General features: G+C 42.1%; 1 protein-coding gene across 1 annotated transcript; it reads right to left on the bottom strand.

The window, feature by feature from the left end:
- Positions 1-300: 300 nt before the first annotated feature.
- On the bottom strand, positions 301-22,955 carry MS4A3 (membrane spanning 4-domains A3). Its single transcript, XM_055143809.1, has 6 exons — positions 22,803-22,955; positions 20,347-20,481; positions 19,522-19,578; positions 15,313-15,471; positions 12,641-12,742; positions 301-393 (listed from the first exon to the last, which is right to left on the bottom strand). Exons 1-6 carry the CDS (start codon positions 22,953-22,955, stop codon positions 301-303), a joined length of 699 nt encoding a protein of 232 aa, XP_054999784.1.
- Between the last annotated feature and the right edge of the window lie 293 nt (positions 22,956-23,248).

Below are 23,248 nucleotides of genomic sequence, written 5' to 3'. Positions count from 1 at the left end.
GTGACAAAGCTGTTCATGTAAACAATGTTCCAACATTAACATCAGACCATTTGTAGGGACTAGGGCACATACCTTGCATGCAGTTGACCCCAGTTGGATCCCCAGCATTGCATGTGTCCCGTGAGCATTACCAGGAGTAATCCCTGACCACAGAGCCAGGAGTAATCCCTGAGCAGAGCCAGATGTGAATCAAAATCACCCACCCATCCAACCCCCAGACCATTAATCAGAGATTTAGAAGGTGAAGAAAGAAGCACAGTCTAGAAGACAGTGCTTCTTCTAGCAGACTGTTTCTTCTCTCTAGATCTTTCTCTCATGTTCCTGTTCAATCATGTCGATGTCATAAGTGCCTTTAAAAAGCTTTATGAGTGGATAGACATGTAGAGTAGCATGCTATGTGAAAACAGTCAGAAAGAGAGTGACAGACATAGAAGGACTGCACTCATTTGTGGAGTATAAAATAACATAACACGAGACCAACACCAAACATAACACGAGACCAACAGTAGATAGAAGGGTCAGGAAGATTGCTCCATAATTGGAAACCTGCTTCATGAGTGAGCAGGGAGAAGGCAGCTGGAATAGAGAAGGGAATGAAAATGAAAAACTAAGAATATGAAGGTTGGAAGAATCAGTCAGGATGGGAGATATGTGCCGAAAGTAGATAAAGGACCAAACATGATAACTTCTCAGTATTTTCATTGCAAAACATAATGCCCCAAAGTAAAGAGAGTATGGGGAGTATTGTCTGCCATGGAGGCAGGGGGAAGGTGGGAAAAATGGGGGTATACTGGGGATATTGGTGGTGGGGAATGTGTATTGGTGGAGGGATGGGTGTTTGATCGTTGCGTGATTGTAATTCAAACATGAAAGCTTGTAACTATATCTCACAGTGAATCAATAAAAATTTTAATTAAATAAATAAATTAAAAGCCCATCATCCCTAGTTAAACCATACTTGATTTTATACATAATCTACTAGTGAAGTCATTTGCAAGTTTAAGTTTGTCTTTTTTTTTTTTTTTTTTTTTGCTTTTTGGGTCACACCTGGTGATGCACAGGGGTTAGTCCTGGCTCTGCACTCAGGAATTACTCCTGGCGGTGCTCAGGGGACCATATGGGATGCTGGGAATTGAACCCGGGTTGGCCACGTGCAAGACAAACGCCCTACCTGCTGCGCTACCGCTCCAGCCCCAGTCTTAATCACTGAATCTCTTGATTTACCTCTGACTTTTTTTTCTTTTTCAACAAACTAGTGAGGGCAGAGACCTCACCCAGTGCAGACAGAGGGACAGAAGTTAAAAGTGAAGGGATAGGAGAAGTTTATTGGAGTGCGCTCCGGGGTGGGGCCCCACCAACTTCATTCAAGGTTGGGGCAAGGGCCCAGCCTGGGAAAGACTCAGCAGGCTTTTAAGTTGTCTTGGGTGGGAAAAGGGAAGAAAGACCAGTAGGACCAGTGGTTTGGCCTGGCCTTCTGTTATCTGTAGGCAGTCGATGTGAGTTAGACAACGGCCCGTGTCACCATCACAGGCCACTCCTTCACCTCACCCACACCTCACCCCTCTCCAACTCCTCCACAGGGTTTTTACCAATACCTCATACTAGTCGGTGTTCTTTGTCAGCTGCAATTCACCCCCCTCCAGCTCCCCAGTGTGGGGAATTTTTGTCCTCACACATTTGTGTCTCCAGTGTCCCACTACTATTTGTTGTCAACAGTCACCAGGCTCTGATCTTGTTTGTCTTTCTACACTGTTTTCTCTGTCATTTGGCAAATCTCCTCACCCATGTTGCTAATCTAGGTCCAGCAGAATTCCCTGCAGGCATTCAAATCATGGTCTACACCTGGTTTCTCTCTCCAGATGGGTCATGCTAAGAAAGATTATTCCTGGGGTGCCCCATCATTTGGTCATCTTGGCTCCCTCTTTTCATATCCTAATTTTACCTGAAACTTGTTCTTTTGTCTCCTTCTCAAATGTTTATCATTTTCTGGGCCCCTAAACTAGGTCTGTATAGCACAAGAAAGGCACAGACACATGTCAAGAAGTGAGTTTCTGGCGGGAAAAAAAAAATGTGCTTTGAACTTGAAACAGCCGCGGGATACCGGGGCAGTCTCAGCCCGGGCCGGAGCCCGGGCTCTGGCCGAGTTTCGACCCCGGGTGCCCATGCCTCTGCACAGCCGGTGGATGTGGAACGAGCGGGAATCAGAGACAGCTTTAGGATTTGGGGTTCCAGCAAGTGCTTGCAACCATGTATGGAGACTGTGAACTAAGCTTTTGCTACATGCTCTTCCAGGATGGGAAATGATTCATTTTCCAACTTAAATCTCCGCGGACTTAATTACTAGAATACAGAAATTGTACTTTTTGTTTTGTTTTGTTTTTGTTTTCATTGGTGGTGGAATATGGGCACTGGTGAAGGGATGGGTGTTTGAGCATTGTATAACTGAGATATAAGCCTGAGAACTTTGTAACTTTCCACTTGGTGATTCAATAAAATAAATTTAAAAAAAAAGAAGTGAGTTTCTTTGGGCAAGTGCAAAATTATCAGGTAGAGTTTTGTGGGATACAGTTGAGCCCACGAGAAGCAAATTTGCAGGTCAGCCATAGAGGAAAACATTCCTTCTCTTTTAGGCTGTGACAGTCCTGCACCTTTGTCCCCTCTGCTTTCCTTCCTTCTGCTAGGATTGTATGTAGAGACCAAACCCACAGCAGCAATAATAAAGATAGGAGTCAAATGTTCATCTAACATTATTCTAAATGTTATTGTAATTCTTAGGCTAAGCATCTGAATATAATTCTTAGGATAAACATCTTTCTTAATGAGCCAATGTATTAAAATTATCATATAACTATGAGAGACAAAATGCCTGATTACTTTGAAATTATTAATATGATATAAACATTTTTTTTTGCTTTTTGGGTCACACCCAACGATGCTCAGGGGTTACTCCTGGCTTTGCACTCAGGAATTACTCCTGGCGGTGCTTGGGGGACCATATGGGATGCCGGGGATCGAACCCGGGTCAGCCGCATGCAAGGCAAACGCCCTACCCGCTGTGCTATCGCTCCGGCCCTAAACATTTTTCTATTAAGAATTACCTACCTATTATCATAGTAATGTAAATTGGGGTTTCCACTGGGAGGATAAAGAAGCAGTTCATCAGAACTCTTTCTCTCTGTCTTAGCTTTTTCCTCAAAGAAACCCTAAATGTATGCTTTGGGGAACAAGGAGAAAATTTCTTCCCTTCCTGGGGCTGGAGTGATAGCACAGCGGGTAGGGCATTTGCCTTGCATGCGGCCGGCCCAGGTTCAAATCCCAGCATCCCATATGGTCCCCTGAGCACCGTCAGGGGTGATTCCTGAGTGCATGAGCCAGGAGTGACCCCTGTGCATTGCTGGGTGTGACCCAAAAAGAAAAAAAAATTTCTTCCCTTCCTCCATGCCACAGTGATATTTTACTTGAATTAACAGTTTGATCATGCGTCTATCTGAAAGGAAGAGATAAGAGAGCCAACTCCTCTTTCCTACTGAGTTTCCTCCTTTTGTTGTAGAAATAGTCTGGCTGAGGTTAAAGTGGTTAGGCCTGGTCTGATGACCAGCTCCATAGAGAAGATTCCAAGCATGAGTCAGAGAAATACCGCAGAAAAGGTTTCTTAGAAGATAGCATTTGCTTGGGGATTAAAGAGCAGCATTATTTCTAAGATAGGCAATTTACTAAGGAGGAGCGTATACTTGAAGAAAGTATGAGTATGCATCAGAGAGAGCAACATTATTTCTACCCAATCCAGGTTACAAAGGCTTAGAAGTGAGAACAATTTGTAAGGGGCAAAATATTCATGACATTTCAGAGAAGAAGGAAGGCTTGATGAGGGTGGTTTCCTAGACATAAGGTGCCACTCAGACTGTAAGCATATCTGATCATCTCCTGGGGTAGCCGTGGTAATTATCAACTATTATTGCCACGCATTTTTACTATGCTACTGAATTTAAATGAACATATAATGAGGCTGTGAATCAGCCACAGCTTACTTTGTCCCATATCTCGAAGTTTCTTCATTTCAACTAAGCCCTGGTTTCAACGGATCTCAGTCTTCATTGTTCTTACCTTTTAAGACGTTTAACATCTGTGGCATTTCAATTTCTCTGGCAAAAGCATACTAAGCCTCATAGGTTAATTATGTAGGGATATGCAAGAGAAACAAAATCAGAGATGGAACCATGCAAGTGGAAGCAAACGTAAACAAATGGGACTACATCAAACTAGGAAGCTTCTGCACTTCAAAAGAAACAGTGACCAAAATACAGAAAGAGCCCACATAATGGGAAAGAATATTTATTCAAATACCCATCTGATAAGGGATTAATATCAAGGGTATACAAGACACTAGTAGAATTGTATAAGGAAATAAACCTCCAACCCCATCAAAAGATGGGGATAAGAAATGAACAGAAATTTCCTCAAAAAAGAAATGCAAATGGCCAAAAGGCACATGAAAAAATGCTCCACATCACTAGTCATCAGGGAGATGCAAATCAAAACAACAATGAGATGTCATCTCACACCACAGAGACTGGCACACATTCAAAAGAACAAAAGCAACCAGTGCTGGAGTGGAGGTGGGGAAAAAGGGACCCTCCTTCACTATTGGTGGGAATGCCGACTGGTCCAGCCTTTCTGGAAAACAATATGGACAGTCCTTCAAAAACTAGAAATTGAGCTTCTATATGACCCCGCAATACCACTTCTGGGAACATATCCTGAGGATGCAAAAAAACACAGTAGAAATGACATCTGTACCTATATATTCATTGCAGCACTGTTCACAATAGCCAAAATCTGGAAACAACCCGAGTGCCCTAAAACAGTTGTACCTAAAAAGAAACTTTGGTACATCTACACAATGGAATACTATGTAGCTGTTAGGAGATATGAAGTCATGAGATTTGCTTATAAATGGATAAACATGGAGAGTATCATGCTAAGTGAAATGAGTCAGAAAGAGAGGGAAGGACATAGAGGGACTGCACTCATTTGTGGAGTATAGAATAATATAACATGAGGCTGACACCCAACAACAGTAGATACAAAGACCAGGGGGATTTCCCCATAGCTGGAAGCTTGCTTCATGAGCGGAGGGGAGAAGGCAGATGGAATAGAGAAGGGATCACTAAGAAAATGATGGCTGGAGGAACCAGTTGGGGTGGGAGATGCATGCCAAAAGTAGATAATGGACCAAACATGATGACCTCTCAGTGTCTGTGTTGCAAGCCATAATGCCCAAAAGTAGAGAGAGAGTATGGGGAATATTGTCTGCCATGGAGGCAGGGGGAGAGTGGGAAAGGGGAGGTGTACCGGGGATATTGGTGGTGGGGAATGTGCACTGGTGGAGGGATGGGTGTTTGATCATTGTGATATTGTAACCCAAACATGAAAGCTTGTAACTATCTCACAGTGACTCAATAAAATTAAAATTTTTTTTAAATCAGAGATGGGAAATGATCTAAGATAGAAGGAGCAATGACATTGGCATGTTACAGGGCAGGGCTCCTCGTTCATGAATAAACACGGGGATATTTTCTAAGGGAATAGCAGAACATTATAGTTGTTGGCTTTGCAGTCTCTGCAGAAGGGAATCTTTTATTCCCATGAGGGGCAATGTTTTATGATTCCTTCTCCACAGAGGCCAATCTTATGTCTTAACTTTGTAGACTTTTGCACATTTGGTACATCTATTCACTTAATTTTTGACAAGTAGAATTTCTTTCCCCTATTTCCCTCAAGTAACACTTATTTTCCAAGTTCAAAAAAAATGTGCTTTTATACTCACATGGACAAACGTTTCCTCAAGCTGAACGCTCAACTTACTTAAAGTACACATGCCTAAATCAGTAAAAATGGAAAATTATTCTCCCTGAGAATCAGTTTCTGTTACTTCCAAGGAGTCTAGGCACCAGTTCTTCTTTTATTCTCATCAGGTCTCAAGTTCTCTCCCACTCTGGATCCCACTCACAAAAGTGGTTAAGAGGCCAAGAGAGGGTGGAACTTAAACTCACATTTCCCATGCTCAAAAGTTTCATGGGAAATTTGGTTTCAAAAATAAAATTTTTGAATATAATTCTTTTAATCAAATAGAAAAGATAAAATATTGTTTACAGAACAAGAATGGTAATTCTAAAAGAACTTAAGTGACTGAGTAGAAACACAAAGAGGAAGCCTTTGATCACTTCATTTATGTGACTTCAGCATGCAAAAGGATTTATACAGACTATCCAGATACTTGCCCCCGTGCCTGGCTGTCTTCACCGGGGCTCCTCAAATCGGGGTGGGTTGAGTTTCCCTCCCCACCCCGAGCAGAGCCCCCACAGATGAAGACCTCTGGAACCCAGCCACAGCCATGCTCAAGGCCCCTCTCCACACGTCCAGAGGAGCCTCATGCATTAAGGTACCGGCAGATGTGTAGGGCTGAGATCTCTAAGCCTGCTCAGATCAGGACTGGGTCTCTTCCACCCAGACCCCCCATTTTCTGGTAGCTTGGCATTCACACCCAAAAACGGCCAAGATCCATAGCCTAGTTCTCCCTCTCAGAGAACCTGGCAAGGTACTGAGAGCATCCTGCCCACACTGCAGAGCCTGGCAAGCTCTCCATGCTGTATTCGATATACCAAATATAGTAACAATAATGGGGCTCATTCCTCTGGCCCTGAAAGAGCCTCCTATGTGGCACCGCTGGGAAGAACGAGTAAAGAGAGACTGCTAAAATCGCAGGGTTTGCATGAATGGAGACATTACTGGTGCCTGCTCAAGCAAATTGATGATCAACGGAATGACAGTGATACAGTAATACAGTAATCCAGGTACTTAAAGTCCCTTTGAACTTTTTCTGGTATTTTTGTGGGAGGACAGTGGGGGTGGGGGGGTGCATACTCTGTGGTATTCAAGGATAACTCCTGGATCTTCTCTCAGGGATCAGGGATCACTCCTGGCAGGGCTTGGGGGAGCAGAGGGATGATGGAGATAGAACCTAGGCTGGCCGCATGCAAGGCGAGTGCCCTATCCACGGTTCTATGGCTTTGGTTAGAACCTTTCCTTAAACTAAAATTTATCTGCTGTTAGGGCCTCTGTACCACTGAATGGCTTATGTCCAGTGTTTATCTGCTCAACCCCTTTAAAATTTTAAGATGATACTTTTCACAAAGAAAATGATATGGCTGTTATATTTGCTCTCTTGTCATGAAGGATATATCCTTAACAGAGTGATGAAGAGGGATAATTAAGAAGAAAATTACAAAATAACTAGAATCATAGACAAAAGGTTATTAACTGTTCTATGCCTAAATATAATAATTATGACATGTTGGTGAAGATGTTAGTTTTCTTAAATATAGTCTTCCTTTCCCCTATCTTTTTAAAAATAAATTTTAGTATTATTCTAAAACATTCTAATAATTTACTTTTTACTAACTTCTTTTTACAACACTTTTTTTGTTCTATAGTACCTTTTATGTGGACTGCAGCAATAGCACAGTGGGTAGAGTGTTTGCCTTGCACAGGGGCGACCCAGGTTTGATTCCTCTGTCCCTCCCAGAGAGCCTGGCAAGCTACCAAGAGTATCCCGCCCACATGGCAGAGCCTGGCAAGCTACCCGTGGTGTATTCGATATGCCAATAACAGTAACAACAAGTCTCACAATGGAGACGTTACTGGTGCCCGCTCAAGCAAATCGATGAACAATGGAATGACAGTGACAGATCTTTTATGTATTGTATAAATTGTCTTTCAATGCTCTTCTTCACATTGTTAGCCCTGGATAGCAGTGTATCATTCATTTTCTCCAAGAAGCACTTACCCACTTCATGTTTTAGTCTGGATTGCTTGCTTCAATGAGGCAAGTTGTCAAAAAAAAAAAGCAACAGCTGAGTTTAGATTACAGTGATAGACTCAGAGAAGTGTTCATTTACTAATTTCTTGGTCTTCCTTGTCAATTACTAATTGGTTGTAAGCACAGGTCTTATTTCTGGGCTCTATTCTATTACATTGACCTATGTGTCCAATTGTTATCTTGGTATCATGCTGTTTTTATTTCTCATAGTTCAGTGGTTTTATTTGAAAATCCAACGATGCCTCTGGCATCGTTCTTTTCTCAGGATTGGTGAAAGGACAGATATTGGAGCATATTATGACTGAAATGCAATCATGAACAATTTTGTATCTATGTATCTCATGGTGGTTCAATTTAAAAAAATTTTTTAAAAAAGAAAACTGATTGAAATTTTGTTAGAAATTGCACGAACTCTACATAGGGTCTTGAATAATATTGAACATTTCACAATATTAACTCTTCAAGTTTTTTATTTGTATATTCTTCAATTTTTTTAATTAATTTTTTTACATTGGGTAGAACTCTATGCGTGATTCCTAATAGACATCGCTGGCTGTTTTGCAAGATTCAGACAGAATAGCGTCGGGGTGGGGGGGGGCATAAAGAAACCACAGGTGTGGCCACAGTGTCGCTGCCTTCCCCAGCCCATTATACTCAAGGAGATCAACCTGAGGCCGCAGATGTCCTAGATGCTGCCCAGAGATGCAGGCAGGTGTGTGTTTGTCAGTGTGCAGATCGATACAACATGCCAGTCGACCAAAAGCTTACATTCGGTAACTCGGTAGACTGGGAACACCTGTAAAGGTGATCAAAGGCTGCCCCAAAATCCTCCATCTCTCTCGGAGAGCCCAGCAAGTTACCAAGAGTATCCCACCTGCACAGCAGAGCCTGGCAAGCTACCTGTGGCATACATGATATGCCCAAAACAGTAACAACTACGGTCCTCATTCCCTTGACCCTGAAAGAGCCCCCAATATGCCATCGGGCTACACAGCATGCAATAGGGATGGATGGAAACATTACTGGCGCTTGAGAAAATTGATGAACAACAGGATAACAGGGATACATTGATACAATTAATTTCTGTTGGTTTTAAATTTTGAAATTTACTGAGTTCATTAATTAGTGCCAACAATTTTTTTAAACTTTTAGGAATACACACACACGTAAGTATGTATGTATCTATGTATGTATTCTGGGATAGAGGGGTATATCAGAGGCAATATTTCAGAAGATATTTCTTATTAACTGAAACATTAAAATGATTAGGAGTTAGCATGTTTTAGTTTTACATCTAACTAGATTTGTATAGAATATTGATGCTAAACATCAGAAACCTATCTTGTGCTTTTTTGTTCTATAAAATTTAATAATTGTGTTTATGTTTTAATGATATGAGTATTTCAGTCAGTTATAAGTATCTATAAGTATTTGAATACTTATGAGTATTTAAGTATAAATACTCAATATATGACTGTTTCTCAATACATGAGCATTTCAATACACACTGGCTTTATTCCTGAATTAAGGAATTCAGGTTACCGTTGATCTTGGTTCTGTAATGGCACTGCTTCAAGGAAAAAGGAAATCATTTCTGTGTAACTTGATATAGAAATTATTCTACTTTTATTCTTTACACTTAAAAGGCAGTAAAGTACATGAGGACAACAAAGAACTGATTTCTGGGAATAGTCTTTCTCTCTTTCTTTTTTTTTTTTTTTTTGCCTTTTGGGTCACACCTGGAGATGCACAGGGATTATTCCTGGCTCATGCACTCAAGAATTACTCCTGGCGGTGCTCAAGGGACCATATGGGATGCTAGGAATTGAACCCAGGTCGGCCGCATGCAAGGCAAACGCCCTACCCACTGTGCTATCGTTCCAGCACCTGGGAATAGTCTTGAAGTATGATGATGGGAATTACAAAACTAAGAATTCCTAAAGAATTATATTGTTAGGAGAGAAAAGATGGAGTTAAAGGTCCAATTGTTATGAGGTGCAAATCAGAGACTCAGAGAAACAGAGAAATTTTGAGGAGTTTATTAGCTGCTGGTGTGGGGCTGGAGCAATAGCACAGCAGTAGGGTGTTCGCCTTTCACGCAGCCGACCCGTGTTCGATTCCTCCGCCCCTCTTGGAGAGCCTGGCAAGCTACCGAGAGTATTGCACTCGCATGGCAGAGCCTGGCAAGCTACCCGTGACGTATTGGATATGCCAAAAACAGTAACAATAAGTCTCACAATGAGAGATATTACTGGTGCCTGCTTGAACAAATCGATGAGCAACGGGATGACAGTGACAGTGATTAGCTAGTGACTGCTAATCAGACCCAAATCATGCAGTCTAATTGCACTTTCTCCAGCCTTTTAAGGGTTTCCATATGTCCCTTTATTAGAGCATCAAGCAAGCGGGAAGCTGATTTACAGAAGCGGAATATTTGCATCAGCCTCATGGTTTAACTACAATGGTGGGACATCTGGTCACCATCCCATGGTTAATTTCTGCAGTTAGCAATTTGGAAATTCTTGTCTCTGGTCATGATCAATAAGTGATTATTTCTGGGGCTTATTGTCACAGGAAATCCCTATCACTGGATTTAAAGATTAGGCGTTACAACTTCAGTTATAGTTTTCAGGAAGTGTCATTTACTGGTCACAATCACATCTGTAGGCAGCTATTTATGGGGCTTGCTCTAAGTCAAAATGAAAGAACAAAATGGTGATCAGAGGACAAGATGGTTGCCCTGATGCTAAGCTAATATACAATGTTTTCATACTTGGACGTCTGAGAAAATTTCCAGGTGAAAGTTTCTCGTAGTTTGTGCCGAGGGTTCATGTCTGAGATTTTGAATAGGGCTGTGACTCATTGGAGATTTAAAGTTGCATTTTCTTGATCTCTGATTTATTTCCATCAGGAGGCATTCCCTTTTCCACTGAATATGGAAGTGAGGAAGTTTCCTGGTAAAGAAAACATCAATCTTTAAGAATAGATTATCACCTTTCTTTTCTTCTATCCTTTTCTATTGTGTTTGTCCTGGGTAATATTCACTCATGCATTATCATTGTGCTATATACCGCATTATCTACACATTCCTTACAACAAACATCAGAAGATAACAATATTCACATTTTGTGATTAAGATACCTCAAATCTAGAAATAATTTGTGATTTCTCTCTTTCCTGGATGTATAGCTTAAATAAAAATAATTAAGTTTAAACCCATTTTAATTTAGAAATGTGTGCCGGAGAGAAAGAAGAAAAGTGTATGCCCTAGAGGCAGGCTGGCAGAGGGGGAGACACTAGGGGCACTAGAATATTTGAATATTTGGTGGTGGGGAATAAGCACTGGCGAAGGTCAGGTGTTGGAACATTGTATGACTGAAACCCAATCATGAACAATTTTGTAGCTGTCAATCTCATGGTGATTCAATTTTTTTAAAGTATGTGCCATTAGATAGTAAGTACACACACCATAATCCTTTCCTAGCTTTATTTCATCTCTAGCATTTTTTTTTGGGGGGGTCACACCTGGCGCTGCACAGGGGTTACTCCTGGCTCTGCACTCAGGAATTACTCCTGGCCGTGCTCAGGGGACCATATGGGATGCTGGGATTTGAACCTGGGTCGGCCGCGTGCAAGGCAAACGCCCTACCCGCTATGCTATCACTCCAGCCCCCATCTCTAGCATTTTTATAACTAATTCCAGAAGCCCCACACAATATCACATAGAAGTTTGAGTCATTTAAACAGGGACTAGAGTGACAGCACAGCCATAGGGCATTTGTTTTGTGTGTGGTTAACCCGGGTTCAATTCCCAGCATCCCATATGGTCCCCCGAGCACCGCCAGGAGTGATTCCTGAGTGCATGAGCCAAGAGTAACTCCTGTGTATCGCCGGGTATGACCCTAAAAGCAAAAAATAAATAAATAAATAAAAAGATAAACAAACTCACCCTCTTGCCTCTTTCTCTCTGGGGATGAAGGGCGCGGTGGCCGCCATATTAAGATGACCACAGATGGGATTTACGACAAAAACTGCAGCAAAAGGAACACGAGGATGCTCTTGGGAAGGTGGGAGGCACCGGCCCCTCCCACCGCCGAGATGTGATCCCCGGGGGCCGCACGCATGTGCGGCCTCTCCGCAGCTGTACAAGCGTGAATCCAGACCCAGCAAAACCTCTTTCGGTGTGAGCAACTCCTCGCAGAATGTCTCCAGCCTGAGAACCAAGCCTCGGCCCCGTGCCCGCCCGGGAGGGGAAAGGTATTTCTCTCTCTCACCTCTTTCTCTCCGGGGATGAAGGGCGCGGTGGCCGCCATATTAAGACGACCACAGATTGGGTGTTCAAGCCTGCAATTATCTAATATCTGGAAGAAATCTCCCTGGACTTCTTGTTAAAGTACAGAAATTCAAAACCGCGCGGCCGCGACAGTAGGTCTGAATCTAGTGGGGTACTCCTAACAACAATAGTGAGGTTTGTGTTGAAATATTGAATGTAACCAAAGTAAACAGAATGTAAAATGAAACTTATCAGTTACAAGGTAGGGGGTAGGGGGGGCGGGATGGGAGGTGTACTGTGTGGGTTTTTTTTTTTTTTTTTGGTGGTGGTATATGGGCACTGGTGATGGGATGATTGTTTCAGCATTGTATAACTGAGACCTAAGCCCGAAAGCATTGTAATCTTCCACACGGTGATTTAATAAAATAAAATAAAAATAAAAAATAAAAAAAATAAAACATTAAAAAAAAAAAAACCAAAAAACTCACCTGTCTTGAATTACAGCAGTTTACTTTGAACCACATGATAGTGATATACATGGTGATGCCTAATTCCAGCAAGGTCAACATCAGCATTAGACACACGAGGCCCTAGGAGGAATGATGCCTTATATCAAACCCAGGAAAACCAAATTACAAGCTCTCATTCAACAGAACCAAATGCACCACAAGCTAATCTTAAGACAGCAGTTCTTTAGAATAGAGGCAATGTCAGTTCAAAAGACTGAAGATATTTTCCCTGGACAAATGTGTTATATTTCTATGATAATCCATTGTAAATAATCATGGGGGACAGAAATGATAGCAAAATTCTGATATTACCGCTCATATCTACCAATTAAAGTAATAGTACACTAAGGACATGAGTAAGCAGTTCAGGGAAATGGACAAAATGAATCCTCCACCAATTATTAATAGTACTTCAAAGAGCAAATACTGAGATTTGTTCTCAGTTTCAAGGGAACTAGGAACTGAGAATTCTAAAGATATGGGGGTGCAAGTGAGAAGCAGTGGTGGCGGGATTTTAACTCATTAGTGGAGGAACAAGTGTTGCTGAATGGCAAGCATGAAAGAATGATTTCAATGCTATTATAAGCTATGATACTGCAGTAGAAAAATTAATTCAAATAGTAGTATTTCAAAGATTTAAGGAATAGCGTTTCAAAGATTCCTGGGAACTGAAACACTGATTTAAAATATTAAACACAAAATTATTGTTCCAGTAATCTTTCTAGTATCACTAAAATATTAACATTGCTCTGCAGAAAAAAATACCATTGAACGCATTTAAACTAAGATAAACTAGGATAAACCCATTCAAAGTAGGATAAGCTAAGATGATTAAAAACATACCAAAGCAAAAGACATAAAGATTCATGAGGAACGTCAGCTAGAAATGAGTCTATAAAAGTAATTCATAAAAATCACAGGCAAATGAACAAATTTTAAGGAAAATATTAATTTCTGAGTTATCTTTAAGAGAGGGAAATAATTAAAATAATAATTTGAAAAGGTTATTTAAAATCTTTCCCTTTGAGATGGGTGTTTGAGCATTGTATAACTGAGACTTTAACCTGAAAGCTTTGTAACTTTCCACATGGTGAATCAATAAAAGAATTAAAAAAAAAAATCTTTCCCTTTGAAAATATAAATTTAAAAGTGGAAGCACTCTGAATTTCAATCACTATTTGAAAATCCCAGATCACAAAGTTGTAAAACAATCACCGAGGCTAGTTTCAGTAAGCAAACTACTGTATACGTTTCATTTTCATTATTTATTTAATTATTTATTTATTGGAGATGTTACTGGTGCCCGCTCGAGCAAATCTATGAGCAACAGATGACAGTGATACAGTGATACAGTGATTATTGGTTTAGGACTCACATCCAGCAATACTCAGGGGTTATTCCTGGGTGTGAACTTGGGAATCACTCCTGGCAGTGCTCAGAAGACCATAGAGGATGCCATGGATCAAACCCAGATGAGCTCTGTGCAAGTCAAACATCCTACCTGCCGTACTATCACTCCACCCCACTATTGGGTACGTTTTAAGTGGTCAAAGATAGCCGCTGCCATGTGGACTCATCCACCGACCCTACTCTACCGATTCAGGGCTACGGCTCCAAGGAGATGCAAACCAAGCAGCTAAACTCCATGGGCACAGGGTCCTCGGAGCTGAAAACTCTGGGGTGCCTTTAGGACGTGAGCAGGCCACGTACCAGAGCCCTAGCAGCCACACCACACGCCAAAGGCTCAACTCCTCTGCTTCACTAATATTCTTTGCAGAGATGCCAAACTGCGAATAGTTACAGGTACCCTGGTGCCCAGACTTCTGGTGGCTTCTCAGAGAGGGGGGAGGGCAGAAGCCCTGGCATCCACACCCACCTCCCACAGCCACTACCATGTCAACTCAGTGGCCCAGACCATAGATCCGGAAGTCTGGATCACATGGCAACATATGCAGCTGGGTGACACCTCCTAGTTCCTCAGGACTGAGACTCCAATAGGAGCACCTCAAATTTGATGGGAAAGTAACATAGAAGCCGACTAAACTCAACAACTAAAAAACAATAACACAGAAGGCTTGACTAACAACAAACAGCTTAGTAAATTCTTAAACAAGGACTTACCAACCTTGTGATGAGCTAAAACAATTTTCGCATAAAAATTTGATTTTTTTATACTTACTGATTTTAACATTAGAGCTTTGTTTTCTAAGCAATTTCAATTCTAGAATTGTATCAAAATCTGTGGGTTTTGTCTACATTAAAATAAAAATATATTTTTAAAAATTTGATCTACAAAATTTTAATAAAGCTTTTAAATCTTTGTGAGTGTAAAAATGGAAGTAGTCGTAATAATGTTGCAACTATTATTGCTGGACATGTGACCTCTCAAATATGAACTAATTAATTTTATGGCAACCCTGTGAGAGTGATACAATTATTATCCTCTCTTCAAATATTAAAGAAATTGGAGCAAATTTATCTAATTTAAGGAGCTATTAAGTGACTGAGCTAGGATTTAAATCCAGTAAGCATAGTACCTTTATTCCTTGCCTTTGGGATCATTTGGCATATATTATGATTAAACATCTAAACATATTAAACATAATTGACATATTTTATTATTTAATTAATTGTTATCTTTTAAGACATACAGTTGATGAGGATCCCATGGAAATGCATAAGTCCTTTGACTGCGATGACTGACAGCTCTGGAGTGACTTAATATTAATTGCTAAATTCAGTGAGAGGAAAATAACTCCAGTTAGTGCAATTGCAGCACTGGAAATGTTTATCCCAAAGGCATTTTGCACCTAAAAAAGAATAAGATTTTTTGGTTAAAATAGGCATCATATAGATCATTCCTTTGATTACTATTCATTCAAATAAATTGGACTAAGGTTGTCTCTACCATCTTAGATGTTGGGCAAACATCAAGCAACAAACAAGAGCCCCTCTACCCTCTCTCATGGAGTTTAAATTTCAGTAGCAGTAAAATCATTGAAAGCACAGATATCACAGAAGACAGTGACATAATAAGTCAACTAGTATGCATTTTAATTTATTTTTCTTATTGTTTGGGGGCCACATCCTGCAAAGCTCAGGGATTACCCCCAGCTCTGCACCCAGGAATTACTCCTGGTGGTGCTCAGGGAACTATATAGGAATGTAGGGGATGGAGCCTGAATCCACTGGAACCCAGGTCAGCTGTGTGCATGGCAAGCTACCTACGTGCTATACTATGGCTCCAGCCCTACTGTACATTTTCACTAAGTGACTTAAGTAAGTACTATAGGATAAGAGAGTTGAATAAGGAGGACCTAGAAAACCAGAGGGAGGAGTGTAGACGTGTAGCACTGTAGCACTGTCATCCCATTGTTCATTGATTTGCTCAAGCAGGCACCAGTAACGTCTCCATTGTGAGACTCGTTATGTTTTTGGCATATCGAATATGCCACGGGTGACTTGCCAGGCTCTGCCCTGTGGGCAGGATACTCTGGTAGCTGGCTGGGCTCTCCTAGAGGGATGGAGGAATCGAACCCAGGTTAGCCATGTGCAAGGCAAATGCCCTACCTGCTGTGCTATCACTCCAGTCCATCAACATAAAGCAAACTAGAGAAATAGCCAGGAGGATTTTGAGCAAATGGGTGACCAATTAAATTTACATTTAAGTGAGAATACTCTTGATGTCTCAAATGAGACCAATTTAGAGAGGACCAAGGATGGAAGCGTATCGACCAATTAAGAGAGATGAGGTGCAATCATCATAAAGATGAGAAAAGGCTAAACTCGGGTACACTTACAACACAGGAACCTGGAATTTTGTTGACAAAGTGCAGGAGGAAGCAGAGAAGGGAAGAGAGGATTAGAATAGAAGGAAGAAGATGAAGAAGGAGTGAAGGGCGCATGGGGAGGGTTAGGAACAAGAGGAAGGGAAAATGATCAAAGAAAAGGAGAAAGGAGGAGACTTGGGACCAAGTTAGGAGAAGTTGTGTAAAAAAGAGAAGGTAAAGAGAAGAAACGAGGAGAAAGAAGAAATGCAGAGAAAGAATGAAGTGGGGAAAGGAAAAGGAGGAGAATCCTGAAGCCTCAGAAATCAGAAAGCTAAAATCACCATCTGCTGACATGGGGCAGACAATGGATATAGAAAGTCTGAGGAAGAGCACTGAGGAGTTGAGTTTTGGCTTCCTGGATGTTGCTATTGTTGTTGTTGGGCCATGCCCAGCCGTGCTCAGGGCTTACTCCTGGCTTTACGTTTGGGGAACAGTCCTGGCGGGATTCAGGGACCAAATGCAGTGGAAAGGATCAAACTTGGATCATTTCTGCAAGGCAAGTGCCTTACCCACTGTACTATCTCTGGGGCCCTTCTATCTATTTTACAGTAACTAGATATATTAGTCTGAGGCTTAGGAGAGATCAGGCTGAAATATTTATTTCAAGGTTATAGAGACAGATTTTTTCAAACATAAGAGAATGCACGAGGTGATCAGAGAGTGAGAAGATCACAAAGAATTGAGCTCAGGGAATCCACTGTAGCACTGTGGTCCCGTTGTTCATCGATTTGCTCGAGCGGGCACCAGTAATGTTTCCATTGTGAGACTTGTTGTTACTGGTTTTGGCATATCGAATACACCATGGGTAGCTTGCCAGGCTCTGCCGTGCGGGCGGGATACTCTTGGTAGCTTGCTGGGCTCTCTAAGAGGGATGAAGGAATCAAACCCAGGTCAGCCGCATGCAAGGCAACGCCCTACCCGCTGTGCTATCGATCCAGTCCCAGGGAATCCAACAGTAAAATATTTGGGAGCGATAGTACAGCAGATATGAAGCCAGTGGGCCTCCTTGGGTGGCAGATGTGTGGTGGGGAGAAGAGATGGTCACTTTCTCGGGATCTGCTTCTGTTCCCAAGGCTGGAACAGAAGGCTACGACTGGTAGAGTCTGCGAATGAGCCCCCCAGCATGGCAAGGGGCCAGAACCCCAGCAAGCCACACCTGTCTTCTCGGCACGGGAGTTAATTCCCACCACCTGTCAGCCATGAACTCAGACGAAGTGCTCTTTGCAGGAAAGAGCAAAGTGCTCTTGGCAGGAAAGGAAAATCAGTCCTAAATCGGACCCCGGGTTTTCAGGTTTTGGTCTTAGCTCTCAGACAGGAATTTCAGGAGTGGGCAAGCAGTGAAGGTTCAACAAACTTTATTTGGAGTTTTTTTAGGAAGGGGAAGAAGGGAGAGAAAGTGAGAGTAACAGGCTCAAGGGAGAAGGTGGGCTTCTCCCAAGGTGGAGAGAGAGCTTCAGTACACAACTCAAGATGGGAGATACGGGGGCTGGAGCGATAGCACAGCGGGTAGGGCGTTTGCCTTGCACGCGGCCAATCCGGGTTCGAATCCCAGCATCCCATATGGTCCCCTGAGCACAGCCAGGGGTAATTCCTGAGTGCAGAGCCAGGAGTAACCCCTGTGTATTGCCAGGTGTGACCCAAAAAGCAAAAAAAAAAAAAAAAAGAAAAGGAGGTGCGGGCACCACGTGTGCTTGGCCATGTGGGCACAAGCGGAACCTGGGCACAGGCAGTATATGTGCGTCCTCCCTTTGTTCAAGGTAGCTTTTATAGAGTTTTTTTCCACCCTGTCCCCATGTGGAGGCTTCTAGCTTAGGAAAGAGTTCGTTGCTAGGGCAGTTGCCATGGGGGGGTTGCCTTGGTCTGGATTTTCTCTGGCAGAGGTGGGGGGGTCGTTCAGGTGTCATAAATCTCCTTCAGGTCCTTAACTGCAGTCTCTGTCTCTGCTGAAACTTGTGTCTCTGTGGGGTCCAGCCTCCAGCAGGTCTGTCACTGGCTCCAGGGAAATCTTATGAGGCCCAGGCCTTAATTCTTGCAGCTTCAATGTTATTGAATTTATTAATTCTCAGAAATCCCATTGCCAGAGACCCTCTCCTACTGACCTCCCAGCCTCAGATCTTGCACAGGGTCCATCCAGGTGGAATCCCCAGCACCACATATGGTCTACCTTATTAGCACCACTAAGAGCAATCCCTGAGCACAGCAGGATGTGGCAAAGAGAGAGAGAGAGAGAGAACTGGAGAAGGAGTTTTACTGTCACTGTCATCCCGTTGCGCATGGATTTGCTCGAGCAGGCACCAGTAACGTCTCCATTGTGAGACTTGTTTGTTACTGTTTTTGGCATGTTGAATACGCCACAGGTAGCTTGCCAGGCTCTGCCGTGCGGGCGAGATACTCTCGGTAGCTTGCCGGGCTCTCCGAGAGGGGCGGAGGAATCGAACTCGAGTCGGCCGCATACAAGGCAAACGCCCTACCGCTGTGCTATCTCTCCAGCCCAAAAGGAGTTTGCTACAGAGAAACTAAGAGAACAGGAGAAAAATAAGCTGATCAAAAAATAAATAAAAAGGCATCCTGAAAGTCAAATAAAAAGCATTACAAGAATGAACACAGCAACTGTGTGCTAAACGCTGCTCAGAGAACAATATTGATGATAAATATATGATTTAGTGAGAACATAGTATAGAAACTTATCTCTATTTAAGAAATCATGGAAAGAGGATAATTTCGGTTTTTAGTTGTGGAATTGTAGAAATCCATGTGAAATAATTAGATTTGGTCAAATTTAGTGACACATAAAGATCAAGAAAATTTTTCCTAAGTTTTAGATGCATCAGATATTCTTAGTTAACATGCCAGTAGTTGCATATAGTCCCTCACGCTCTTCTGGTGATTTACCATCTGAATGCTATAAGGAATTTTTTTCTTTAAATGACACTGCATCAGTTGGATTCATCAACCCTAATTATCCTATTATTGATGGAAAAACTCTTCTACTCTTTTGATCATAATGAAAGAGGAAGAACAGCCTCTTACCAATGTTTTTGTGGGTTTTCTGCCAGCTGCAACAGAGATGGATCCTGAACTAATATACTGTTTAAAAAAGGAAATGAAACACATAAAGAACTCTCCACTCTTTTGTTCTTGGCCCTCCCTTTTATCAACATACATCACACAAACTTAAAAAAAATTAAAAATCCCAGAACACAAAAATGATGCTTGATATTGCTCATCATTCTATGTAAGTAAAAGTTTTAATTATTTATCTTTTGAGTAAGCTCTTCATTTTTATTTCTTGCAAGTTTGTGTGAAACTTACTATATTTAATACATACTAAATAAAATATAATGCAAGTATCCTTATGTTTATATAAAATATAAATATTTATTTATATAATTATGCATGTATAATATCACCTTCCTACTCTTACCCAAGCTTCCTGTCAGGGTCTAATTAATTAGAATAGATGTTTTAAAATATCATTTACAGGTTTAAGTGTCCAAATCTACCCACCCACGGTTCAATTCTTTTTTTCTTTTTTAGTATTTCTTTTTTTTTTTCTTTTTGGGTCACACCCAGCGATGCTCAGGAGTTACTCCTGGATTTGCACTCAGGAATTGCTCCTGGCAGTGCTTGGGGGACCCTATGGGATGCCGGGGTTTGAACCCGGGTTGGCCGCGTGCAGGGCAAATGCCCTCCCCACTGTGCTATCGCTCCGGCCCCTCAATTCTTATTTTCACATGCTATTGTTTTTCTGTTTTTTCCAAACAACCTAAGAGTAATATGTTGATAATCACATTTCACATTTCTAGCTGTGATATCTAAGAAATTCTGTCTGCTCTGGGGAATTTGCATACTCACAAACACGGCACCCCAGAATGGGTACCCTACGTAGAAGGTATAGAAAAAGGCATGTCGGACATTCGATAGGTACTGTAGCGTGCCCAGAATGGCGCCAAGAGCCAGAACCAGTACTCCAGTTAGGATCTGGACGGCCTGGAAGGTGAAAAAAAAAAAGTGACAGAATGATCATATCATATCCCAGTGTACATTGAGAAGACATTAACTTTTCTCAGAAAGAATATGTCAGTACTCAAATTGGTTTAAAATTCATGCCTAAGTTAATTGGGCAAGAGTGCATCCTGGGAGATTTTATTCCTTGCAATAAAGCCATCAATTCCTGGGGAGCCCTTCATCTTCAGCTTTCTCTTTATTTCTGTTCATTCTCAAGTTCTTTCAGAAAGTGGAAAAAGAACAAAGAAGATGGTACCGGTAAAAAAAAAAAATCACTGTATCACTGTCATCCCATTGTTTGTTGATTTACTTGAGCGGGCACCAGTAACGTCTCTATTCCTCCCAGCCCTGAGATTTTAGCAGCCTCTCCTTACACATCTTTCCCAATGATTGGAGGCTCTTTCAGGGTCAGGGGAATGAGACCTATCGTTACTGCTTTTGGCATATCGAAAACACCACAGGCAGCTTGCCAGACTCTGTCTGTGTGGGCAGGATACTCTCGATAGCTTGCCAGGCTCTCTGAGAGGTGTATATATACATACGTATATATGTATATATATGTATATATAACTCTCTATGAAAAATAAAATAAATAAATAAACAAATAGACGATCAAATAATCTCAGCATGCTTTGAAGACAAACTATGTTGAGGGCAAATGGATGCTAAGCAGTTTCCTACATGACTTTGCCCTCAGTTTAAATTTTGTAATATAGAATTCACAGCGTTCAGTCTTCTGCCAGAGATGATCAGATTTAAGTCCATTTTCCTGTGTTGGTAGAATGCTTCCTACCACGAGATGGTGCCTCTTTACAGCTACCTCCAGGTCTCAACTGCATTCTCATCTTTTCATAAGGCAGCAACATCCTTGACTCAGTAACGAGTACTTCTGAAATTCCCCCTTGGGAAAGTGAGCATGCATTCAAGATTCCTTCTGTGCTCCACATCTATGCTTCTTGCAACCCGTCACTCACCCTAGACTATGAGCCTCTCTCCCATTAACTGGGGGCTGCTCTTCTGCATTTAAGGTTAAAGTCACTTTTTAAATTAGGTCTCATCTATGCTTCTTTTCTTCTTCTTCTTCTTCTTTTTGGGTCACACCCAGCGATGCTCAGGGATTACTCCTGGCTCTGCACTCAGAAATCACTCCTGGCGGTGCTCGAGGGACCAAATGGGATGCCGGGGATTGAACTCGGCTGCATGCAAGGCAAATGCTCTTCCCGCTGTACTATGGCTCCGGCCCCCATCTCTGCTTCTTACAGCTGTTATTCACCCTAGACTTTAACCCTCTCTCTCGTTAACTGACGTTGCTGTCTTGCATATGTCAAAGTCACTTCATGTTAAATTAGGTCCAGGATGGGAAATCACAAACACCAAAGAAATCCCTGAGGCTATCACCTGGCTCTCTGGAAAAATCTGATGTTTAATAATGCTTTCTCAAGGGCTTGCCCGGAATCTGTTGTTTGACAATGCTTTCTCAAGGTTTTTTCAGGAACTGAAACCCTTAGCACACTGACTCCAGCTGAACAAACAAGACTGAAACCCTCTCTCCCCGTCCCCCCTTGCCCAGATTTTATTCCCGTTTCTTTTCCTCACCGTCTCCATATAAACCTCTTATTCCAACCTAAGAGTACCATGGCGTGGTGAGAGAAACAAGTCCACTTTCTCAGATTGAGTACATCTGTTCATACATGACTATTCTCATGTTGGCTTTTTAGCAGCAACCCTCCATATTTTGGATTCTGTAACACTTAGAAGATTCAATTAGGTTGGCTTCATAACATTTATTTTGTTCTATCTTAAACCCATTTTTAAAATTTTTAAAAAAATGTTTAATTGAGGGGCTGGAGTGATAGCACAATGGGTAGGGCATTTGCCTTGCATGTGGCCAACCCAGGTTCGATTCCCAGCATCTCATATGGTCCCCTGAGCACCGCCAGGGGTAATTCCTGAGTGCAGAGCCAGGAGTAACCCCTGTGTATCACTGGATGTGACCCAAAAAACAAAAACAAATTAATTGAATAGTCATGAGATAGACCATTACAAATCTGTTCATAATTGGGTCTCAGGCATACAATGATCCAGCACCCATCCCTCCACCAGTCTACATTTCCCACTACCAATGTCCCCCGTTTCCCTACGACCATCATCCAAAGCCCCACCCCACCCCCAGCCTCCCTCTATGGGAGGCACTTTCCTTTTTGCTCTCTCTCTTTCCTTTTCCTTTTGTGCTTTATGGTTTGCAATATAGGTGCCAAGAGCTCATGGTGCATAAACCCATTTTTAAACAAAAACTGGCTTACCCCAAGGGCTTGTGTTTCCATCTGGTAGGTGGGTAGTCCGTCAGTGGGCGGGTAGGCAGAAGCGTTTGCCTCCTCTGGTTCTGCCATGCTTCCTGGGCTACCAGCTTCTGAGGCTGTGCCCTGCTCTGCGATATCAATTTCTCGGGAGGCCATGGGAGCTCGACAGCTGGATGGCCTTAGAGAAAAGAGATCCAAAGCCTCAATGTTTTTCTTTAGACTGCTGTTTAATATAACAGGAGAGGGGGCTGGAGCAATAGCACAGCAGGTAGGACGTTTGCCTTGCATGCGGCCGACCCGGGTTTGAATCCCAGCATCCCATATGGTCCCCCGAGCACCGCCAGGAGTAATTCCTGAGTTTCCTGAGTGCATGAGTCAGGAGTGACTCCTTTGCATTGCTAGGTGTGACCCAAAAAGCAAATATATGTATATATATATATATATATGTA

Source organism: Sorex araneus, chromosome 6 (genome assembly GCF_027595985.1).
Source record: "Sorex araneus isolate mSorAra2 chromosome 6, mSorAra2.pri, whole genome shotgun sequence".
Lineage (NCBI taxonomy): Eukaryota > Metazoa > Chordata > Mammalia > Eulipotyphla > Soricidae > Sorex > Sorex araneus.
This window is presented reverse-complemented; position numbering and strand designations above follow the sequence as displayed.